Source organism: Chrysochloris asiatica, unplaced genomic scaffold (genome assembly GCF_000296735.1).
Source record: "Chrysochloris asiatica unplaced genomic scaffold, ChrAsi1.0 scaffold00084, whole genome shotgun sequence".
Classification (NCBI taxonomy): Eukaryota; Metazoa; Chordata; class Mammalia; order Afrosoricida; family Chrysochloridae; genus Chrysochloris; species Chrysochloris asiatica.
Genome location: NW_006408602.1, coordinates 7,956,290 through 7,966,529, shown reverse-complemented (window position 1 = coordinate 7,966,529; position 10,240 = coordinate 7,956,290). Strand labels below are relative to the sequence as shown.

Here is a 10,240-nt window from a genome sequence, read left to right as displayed (position 1 = left end):
TCAGTCGAGATGTCAGCTTGAGGATTAAGGTGAGCCTGACCCAAGCCATGGTATTTTCAATAACCTCATATGCATGCAAAAGCTGAACAGTGAATAAGGAAGACCATAGAAGAATTGGTGCATTTAAGGTATGGTTTTGGAGGAGAATATTTAAAGTACTATGGGCTGTCAAAAGAACAAACAGATCTGTGTTGGAAGAAGTGCAGCCAGAGTGCTCCTTGGAGGTCAGGATGGCCAAACATCTCTCATACTTCAGACATATTGTCAGGAAGGACCAGTGGCTGGAGAAGAATATCATGTTTGGTAAGGTAGAGGGTCAGAGAAAAAGAGGAAAACTCTCAGTGAGATGGATTGGCAAAGTGGCAGCATCAATGGGCTCAACCGTGGCAACAATTGTGAGGTTTGCTCAGGACCGGGCAGTGGTTTGTTCTGTTGTGCATAGGGTCACTCTGAGTCAGTATAAACTCAATGCCACCTAACAACAACAATCAGTCAGTGTTGCTGACAGAATACAAGAATGGGGAAGAAGGAAATAGAGGTATTGATGAATATTTAATAATGCTTTTAATCAGTCCCAAAACATGAACATTTCTTGTGTTGCTTTGCAAATGAATATTCCTTATCATAGGAGCTTGCAGATGGTAATTTTTGTTCTTCCCAGTGAAAACTCTAGGGAGATTGGTTGGACTGGTAAATTGTTTTCTAATCATTAATGAATTTTAATGACCAACAACTTAAAGCAAACAAAAATAACTTCGAAAAGTGATTTCTTGGTGAAGTTGTTGCCAAGATACAGATTGCATTTTCCTAAGCTATTCACTTATGTTGTTAAGTCAGTTCTGACTCACCTAGCACCTGTATAAAGGTCCAAAGGCTGCAAATCCTTACCAGAGCAGAATGGTGGATTCAAACTGATGACCTTGCAGTTGGAAGTGCAACTTGTAACACACTATACTACCAGGGTTCCATATTCACTTATTACAGGCATAATATTTTACATTTTGATGTTTAGTTTATATGGTTCCTTGTATATCTCCCAGCCATTTTAAAAGGCATATTTAGTAGTTGAAGGAACCCTGGTAATGCTGTGGTTAGGCATTGGGCTACTAACCATAAAAGTGGAGGTTCAAACCCACCATGGGTGAAAGAAGAGGCTGTTGGTTTCTGTAAAGATTTACCATCTGCAGTCTCACCAAGAAAGCTCTCAATAGAGTATGATGAGTTGGAATCCAGTGGGTGACAGTGGGTTATTTAGAGGTTGTGAAAATTAGTAGCAGCAAAGAGAAATTCCAACTATCAGGCACAACCGTAAAGATCACAATGATCAGGAATGTTAATGAGTTCACCGTGACCAGAGATGCTATGATTTTCTAAAAGAGCTCCTACTTCAGTATCATTTAAATGGAAACAAAAATGAGCCAGTTATGCCATAGCTATGAAAACAATAAGTAAGGAGGACAAAGGAGAATATCATATAAAGGATTGCTTAAAATCAAGACTTTATGACAATTAAAGTCAACAGTACATGTTCCAAAATAATTACCAATCTTTTTGGTCTTGACAAGATCAAACCTAATGTGCCTTGCTGTTGGTATGATCTAGTTGAGTTTCAGTTTCAAAGAAAATCTTGGTAGATATCTATTTGTTCTCAAGGTGCTATGTTTTTTTTTTGTTTTGTTTTTTTTAATTATTCTTGTATCTATCCATGAGTCGTTCTCCAATTTGAGGTTGAAGTTTTATTCAAATTGTAATGGATTAGCACTGATTTTATGTTGTTTTGCTATGTGACCTGTATGTGTAGGCATGTTAAATGAGTGATTCATTTCAGAAAGAATCTTCTTACTCAAGTTTTCATGGTTAAAGTGTGCTATATAGAACAAATTAATTATGCATATAGAAAAGGAAATAGTGGGAGAAAAATAACTGCTAAATTTGTGTCCACATGGACTCTCCTCACAGATGCTTGTGACTTGTAAAAATGGCATGAGGATAGTGTTTGACTCCTTTGACTTCGCCATCAGCATCAGCCCTTGATTCCCGTGAGGAGGAGGTCATACATGCTTCTACCCTCCAAGCTTTACCAAATCTGACACAACCGTCCCTTCCACAGCAACTTCTAGTTCTGTGCTGTCTTTAATAACCCATTAACCACAGAACTCATAGAAAATACCCATGATTATGGGGCTTACTATGGAAATTAACACGTTACAATTAAGATACAGAAATGTTCAGGCACAGTTCTTCCAGTCAGCAGCAACTCTCTTCAGCCATGCATACCTGCGGGCATGCCTCTCTCTAATCCTCCACCTCTCAGTCACATGGCCTGTTGGCCTCTGCACTGCTTGAGCAAGAGTTACAAAGCTCTTTTAGCACCTGTAGTTTTAGGTGATTTTCTCTAGGGAACCACCACATTTGCAATCCTATCCCTAGAGTTTTTTACCCATAGAAATACTTACAGGTCTATCTCCTTGGTTAATACCACCTTTCCCATCAATCACAGAAAAGCCATCTGTTAGGACTTAATCCAAAATCCATACTCCCAAGAGAGATACTGCCCTGCCATTCTTTTACTGCTCAAAGGTGTTTGAAATTTGGCCAATGAATGTCCAAAAGGCATCCCATTCTGTAAGCCAGACTGCTGCCTAAAAGCACTCAACTTTACTTGTTCTGTTGGCCAGGAAACCCATTTCTCTGTCTCGTGCTCCGGCCTCTGGTTCTTGGCTCTTAGGTCACAGCATCTCTGGGCTCAGCTCATGGCTCTCCTTTCTTGGTGACTGAGATGGCTAATTTAAAACTCAATGGGATGGCAAAACTAACTAATTCCCTACATTAGAGTTTCCCATTTGCATGGTCCCACTCAATCATTTGGTGGGAGTTTATAAAGACTATGGCTAAAAGAGCCAGACTTCACTGTACCACAGACTTACTTATAACTTGACATAACATTTAAAAATAAGTGCTCATAGTGGTGGTAATATTTATACTTCCAAATCAGATATAATATAACACAAACATGTCTGCCACATACTATGTTTTTTAACCCACAAATTTTCCAAAAGCAAAATATTTAAACCTAAATTCTACAACAAAAATTTTAGGTAGTATTTGGGGCGTGGTACTGGAGTTTCACCAAAGTTGTGCTAAACTGTAGCTTCCTGTGCATTATTATGGATTGGAAATATTTCTTGAAGGCATTTTGTAAACCAGATTGGTATGGATAGGCAGGGATAAATCTATTGGAGAATAAGTCTAAATCTTTTCCAATAGCAATGTTCCTCTAAAATCTCCTGCAATCTTCTAGATTCATTTTCCAGAAGTTTTATGATGACTTTTGATTAGAAACCTTCAAAAACACACACACACACACACACACACACACAAACCCACAGAGGTTTTCTTTAGAGAACCACCACATTTACAGTCCTACCCTGAAAGTGTTTACCTATAGAAATACTCACAGGTTCATCCCCTAGGTTAGGACCACCTTTCACCTCAATCAAGGAAAAGCTATCTGTTATGACTTAATCCAAAATCCATACTCCCCAGAGAGATACTGCCCTATTTTTTTTTTTTTTCTGTACAAGGGGATCCGAAATTTTATCTTTCCAATTTTGAAGTTTGTCACATTTTTTAAAGAAAAAAAGTTTATAAGATATCTAAGTGAAATAAAAGTTTTGTCTTTAAAAAAAAAAATGTACTCTTAAACAATCAGATTAAAATTGTAAAAAAAAATTTTGACACACCCTAAACAATTAAATACACAAAGACTTTTAGCTCAAAAAGGACAACATATACTAAGGCAACCCTAAAAAGGATTATCTAAATAAAATTTTAACAAAAATAAGTATAGGAAAAGGCATATTAAAATGTCTAGCCATTTCTTTTAATTTTTAAAAGTTGCTGTTTGCTGATATAGAGATAACCCCCAACTCATATTAACCTCTTGCAGAAACAGAATGAAATATTGTCTGATCCTACACCATCCCAAGATCATTAATAAGAACTTTGTGATCCATAAGGTTTTCACTGACTGATTTTCAGAAGTATATCAGCCAACTACCAGAACTTTCTTCCTAGTCTGTCGTAGTTTGGAAACTCTGCTGAAATCTGTTTAGAATCACAGTAGTCTGCAAGATTCCACTGAAAGTTGGGTGGTGACGGCTCTTGAGGTGTGTTGGCTGGAATTGTACCTGGCTTTCTTGCACAGTTATTTGGTTGATTATGTGCCGAGGAATCAATTCCAATCCTAAGGGCACTGTAGAGGGTTTCTGAGGATGTACAGCTTTATGGGAGCAGAAAGCCTCATCTTTCTCCCATGGAACAGCTGGTAGTTTCAAACTGCTGACCTGGAGGTTAGGATCCCAACTTGCAACCATTCCTCTACCAAAGCTTTCTTGCATGGTAGTTGACAATTCTACTACTGACTGGTCACTGCCTTGAGTCATGAAGTAAAAGCTGTGAATTTTAAAAATACAGATTGGTATCCCTCAAGTAATTTTCCAAGCTAGTCTTTTGCCCTTAGGAAGACATTTGAATCTAGGATTCTTTTTGAACTACTAAATATAAATGAAAATGTTCCCCTTTACTTTTATATCTCCCTTAAGTGAATGGCCTTTCATAAAAGACTTAACCAACACCAGGTTTTATTTTCAGTTTTATTTTAACCCTTCCCTTTAATGAATTACTTGAGGTTAATGAAGATAGCTAACATGGTGGGAAATAGAAAAATGTTTAGATGGGTAAACTGATAAAATTTTCACTGTGCCTCTGGAGCTAATTATTTTTGTGCAGAAATGGGAAATTTTTAGTGTAGGAAATTTTCTATTCAATGGACAACATGTTTAACTATACCTTTATTATAGGATTTATGAAAATATCTATACCTTTATTATAACATTTATGGAAAGATCTAGTATTTCATGGATTAATTCCTTAAAATGTCTTGTTTTTGTACTCATTTTGTATCATTAAAAATATTTTCATTTGATCACTATTAAAAATATTTTTAATCAAATGTAAGATTCCTTAATCCAACTAAATTTACATACCTTCTGAATATACACTTTATGGATAACACTCTGAAAGTGAAATATATTGTATATTTGAGCAGCATCTTACTTGACTCAGACTTTTTGAAAAAGCAATATACCCGGGAGATTGTTCAGCTTTATGTTCAAAAGCACGTTTTCAAAAAGCAGGCCTTTATTAAACTTTACATGACTCAGTTTCCTTAACTTTAAAATCAGATAAGCCAGGTACTTACAAATCACCTGTGATGATGACATGCAATCATGTATGTAAAGTGCTTGAAGTCTCTAGTGAGTGCTTTTACTTCACATTAACAATAACAATAATATAATTATAGCCAAGTTGCCAAGAAATATGTGGTATAACATAAGTGTGGGGGTTGCATTGTTGTGTTGGACCTAGAAATGTGGAGCTCTTAGATATTGATTTACTCAACAAATATTTATTATGTGTCAGACATCATGCTCCATTCTGGGGGGTGTAAATAACTGTGATATAATTTGATTGTTTTAAAAGAGACATGTAAAACCTACTCTGGGAGCACTGAGGGAGGAATAATTAATTACTCACAGAGGAAAAAGGCATTGGAGTTAGGTCTCTAAAGATGTTTAGGGATTAGCTAGGGAAAGAAGAGGGAAAGATGAAGAGAGACTTTCTAGGCAGAAGGCATAGTGTGAGCAAGGGCATGGAGCTTGCCATTGGCTGGTAAGGATACAAAGGAGAAATAACATTTTTATTGAAGTAGCCTTGGTGGCACAAAGGTTAAGCATTTAGCTATTAATCAAAAAGTCATGGATCCACCCACTAACAGAAAAGACTTGGAGATTTACTCTGTTAAAGATTAATCCAAGAATACCTTATGGTTGTTAGTAGTGTACTTTGTCACATTGAGTCACCATGAATTGGAATTGACTTGATGGCACCCAACAGCAACAACAATTGTTCATGACTTGGTTGCACTCAGCAACAAAAACAATTCATACTGGATGGGAAGGTGAATAATGAGTAGCGAATCTGCAAAAATCAGCTGAGGATGCCTTGTGAAGGGTTCTTAATCCCTTGCCAAAAGGTCTCGGATTATATTGAAAGCAACATGAAGTTAACTGAGTCCACAGAGACCTTTCTATTACTCAATGATTTGCTAATTTATCCATTCATCAGATAAGATTTATTGAAAGTTCCTAGATGTCAGTTCAGTTATCTGCACTGGGAATAAAACAGAAAGCAAAAGACAAAAAGCAATGTGTTCATGAAATTTACATTCTACTTTAGGGTCTTCTTGTTAGGTGCTGTCCAGTCCAGTCTTTTCAGATCATAGGGACTCTATTCACAACAGAACTCAATGCCTGCTCTTAGTTCTCTTATCACAGATGTAGTCAATTTTATTCCTGTATATTCCATCTGGTGAGACTCACGTTTATGTTGTTGAAAAAAAAAAAAGAGATTTGCAATGCAGAAGTCATTGGTTTTACAAAATTCTATCATGCCATATCTGGTATCAATTTTATCACCAAGGCTATATTTTTAAATGACTTCTTTGTTCCCATCCCAATTTTCACATTCTAGTAGCCAATAGTTACCAAAGCATCCTGATTGGATGTTTGATCAATTTTATAATTAAGAAGTTGGTAGGATTCTTCAGTTTCATTATCACTGACTTTAGTAGTTGGTGTGTAAATTTGAATAATAATGGCATTAACTGCTCTTTCTAGTAGAAATATGGATATTATCCAACCACAGGCAACACTATACGTCAAGAATGATCTTGAAATACTTCCTTTGATAAACACGACACCATTTCTCTTCAATTTGTTGTTCCATGTATAGTAAACCTCATGATTATCAGATTCAAAATGACGAATGCCTTTCCATTTCAGCTCACTGATGCTTAGGATATTGATCCGTATACATTCTATTTCATTTTTGACAACTCCCACTCTTTTCTAGATCTATACTTGGTACATTCCTCAGTCATGTTTTTAGTGTATTCTAACTCGATGAGCTCTTCTTCTAGCATTTTATTTGACAATGTTCCACTACTATTAATAAGGTTTTCAATGGCTAAGCATTCAGAAACTGTGGAACTGTCCTTCTTAGTCTGTCTTAGTCTGGAAGCTTCATTGAAACCTGCTTACCATAGGAAACCCTTCTAGCATTTAAAATACAAGTGGTATAACTTGTAGCATCACAGCAACACACAAGTCAGCACAGTATGACAAACTGACAGATGAGCAATCATTTCATGGCCTTGGATAGAGGATATATCAGATATTAAACTGATAAGAACTTGATCTTAGCCAAAGGCTGAGAAATGAGTAACAAAGAATAGAGAAAATCAAGAAAATATACAAAATTCTAGATGGTAGTAAGTGCTAATGGGGAAAAATAATGGGAAGAGAAACAGAGATTATGGAATGAAAAGTTGTAATTTTAGATATGATAGCCAAGGAAAGTCTTGATTAGAAGGTGGCATTTGAACTATAACCTAAAGGAGGAAAGTAGGACATCATGGGAATATCTAAAGAGAATCAAATGCCCCAAAGTGGAAGTGTATCTTATAGCAGCAAGAAGGCCAGTATTTTTGGAACAAAGAAAACATAAGAGAAAGAAACTAAAATAAACAAATAAAATGAGCATAAAGATAATGAAGAAGAGAGGTGAGGAGTGATGATCACAAAGGGCCTTATTATGTGCCAGTTTTAGGATATGACTAGTCTAAGTAGATTGTACTTCTGAGAAATCGAACAGAACATGCGAACACTGAATGTTTTAAAATTGGGAAAGGTGTGAGACAGGGTTGTATTCTTTCGCCATATTTATTCAACCTGTATGCTGAGCAAATAATACAAGAAGCTGGGTTCTATGAAGACAAACGTGGCGTCAGGATTGGAGGAAGACTCATTAACAACCTGCGATATGCAGATGATACAACCTTGCTTGCTGAAAGTGAAGAGGATTTGAAACATTTACTCATGAAGATCAAAGAGCACAGCCTTCGATATGGATTACATCTCAATGTCAAGAAAACAAAAATCCTCACCACTGGACCAATAAGCAACATTCTTATCAATGGAGAAAAGATTGAAGTTGTCAAGGACTTCATTCTTCTTAGATCAACTATCAACACTCATGGAAGCAGCAGTCAAGAGATCAGACGACGTATTGCATTGGGCAAATCTGCTGCACAGGAACTTTTAAAAGTATTGAAGAGCAGAGATGTCAGCTTGAGGACTAAGGTGCGCCTGACCCAGGCCATGGTGTTTTCAATAGCCTCATATAGATGCAAAAGCTGGACAATGAATAAGGAAGATCGTAGAAGAATTGATGCCTTTGAGTTGTGGTGTTGGAGGAGAATACTGAAAGTGCCATGGACTGCCAAAAGAACCAATAGATCTGTTTTGGAAGAAGTGCAACCAGAGTGCTCCTTAGAGGCCAAGATGGCCAGGCTTCGTCTCTCATACTTTAGACACATTGTCCGGAGAGAACAGTCGCTGGAGAAGGATGTCATGCTGGGAAAGATGGAGGATCAGAGAAAAAGAGGAAGACCCCCAACGAGATGGATCAGCCAGGTGGCATCATTGATGGTGTCAAGTGTGGCGGAGGTAGTGAGGTTGGCCCAGGATCGGACATTGTTTCGTTCTGCTGTGCATGGGGTCGCTATGAGTCAGTTCCGACTCGATGGCACCTGACAACAACAACAACAACAGATAGTGACGTGATCTGATGTTCTTGTAAAAGAACACTGTTGTGCAGAGAATAAGAAGGGATGAGGGGGATGAGATGTTAGAATTAGGACACATAGTTTGAAAATTGCTAAAATAATCAAGTAAGCAAGGATGATGACTTGGACCAAATTGGTAGAAGAAGTAAGAAGGTAAAAGTTCTGAGAATGCTTCACCTTAGGAGTCAATGGGATTTCCTTATGGGTTGAAATGAATATGAATTGCTAGAGGAAATTCTAATGATGGCTTTAAGGTCCAGCTTCAAGTGCCCTTACATCTGTCTTTCTTTTAGAATCTTGAACTTCAACTTATTTTCTTCCTTTCAGGGTCTGTCTCCAATATTTTTCTAGTATTTGACCATTTGTTCATCTAAGCACCTGAGCTTCCTGGCTTGACAGCATTAAACACATGGTGCATATTTTACTACTAAACAATACATGGATGTAGGTGAGGAATGATGCAAGTGAAACAGAGGGTAATTCTAAAAGTTTACAAATTACTTACAGTAATAATATTTCACTAACAATATTTCATTTTATCTGTGAGGGAAAATAAAGATATTAAGAATTCTGTAGTTTTTATTTACCTCTTTAAATGGGGTTTTTCACTCCCTCTCATGGTGAAAGTCATACATCCCTATAAGAAGTTAGTTTTACTCTCCTTATGAGGATGCAATATTGGCAGAATAAAAGGTACATACCTCTTTACTAAGGACCATGTTCATCTATGTAGATTTTAAGTGAGTAAGGAATCCTGGTGTGGTACTGTGAGTTAATGTGTCAGACTCCAAAGTTGTTTGAACTGCAACGTCAGTGGTTCAAGCTCACCAGCTGCTCCTTGGAAACCCTATACAGAGTTGCTATGGGTAGGAATCGACTTGATGGCACTTAACAATGACAACAAAACAATCAAGGGCAGATCCGTGTTTTATAATTCTTTTTTTTTTTTTTTTTAACATTTTATTGTGAATTATGTGATAATTTACGTGGGAGAACAATAGCTTTACATTCATCCTATCATATATCATTTCATTGCCATGGTTACAATTCCCTCCATGCATCATCAACCAACTAAAGAGTATACCCTGCAAGCCTGCCCTCTCCCCCCCTCCCTCCCCCCAGTCATCAGCACACAACCCCTCTCCCTCTCTGGGTCTAGAGTCCCCAAACGCTCCATCTCTTCACATCATCATCTCTGCCTCCATCTCTGGTGTCACCGTTTCTCTAGGTACGGTATCGCACTCTGCTCTTCTCCCTTGATGGTTCCAGGGACCTCTTCTCCTGGACTGCAAAGTCAACCATTCCCCCTCTTTTGCTACAAAATGTCCACCTTTACATTTCCAACCCTCACAGTCAGTCCTGATAACAATTATTCACTATTGTACCACAAGGTACCTATCCCCATCTCCTTTCATTAGCCCCACCAAGACAGATTGTATACTACTCAGTGGAGATTCTACCTTCCTCCGTGCCCTCTGGATCTAGGCTCCC

General features: G+C 37.5%; 1 protein-coding gene across 1 annotated transcript in view; it reads left to right on the top strand.

Annotated features, from left to right (window-relative positions):
* The first annotated feature begins 2,285 nt into the window (after positions 1 to 2,285).
* Positions 2,286 to 10,240, top strand: part of LOC102811774 (migration and invasion enhancer 1-like) — a 27,697-nt gene continuing 19,742 nt past the window's right edge. The window contains exon 1 of the mRNA XM_006865861.1: positions 2,286 to 2,385. Coding sequence (XP_006865923.1) covers positions 2,286 to 2,385 — 100 coding nt within the window. The remainder of the gene's footprint in view (positions 2,386 to 10,240) is intronic.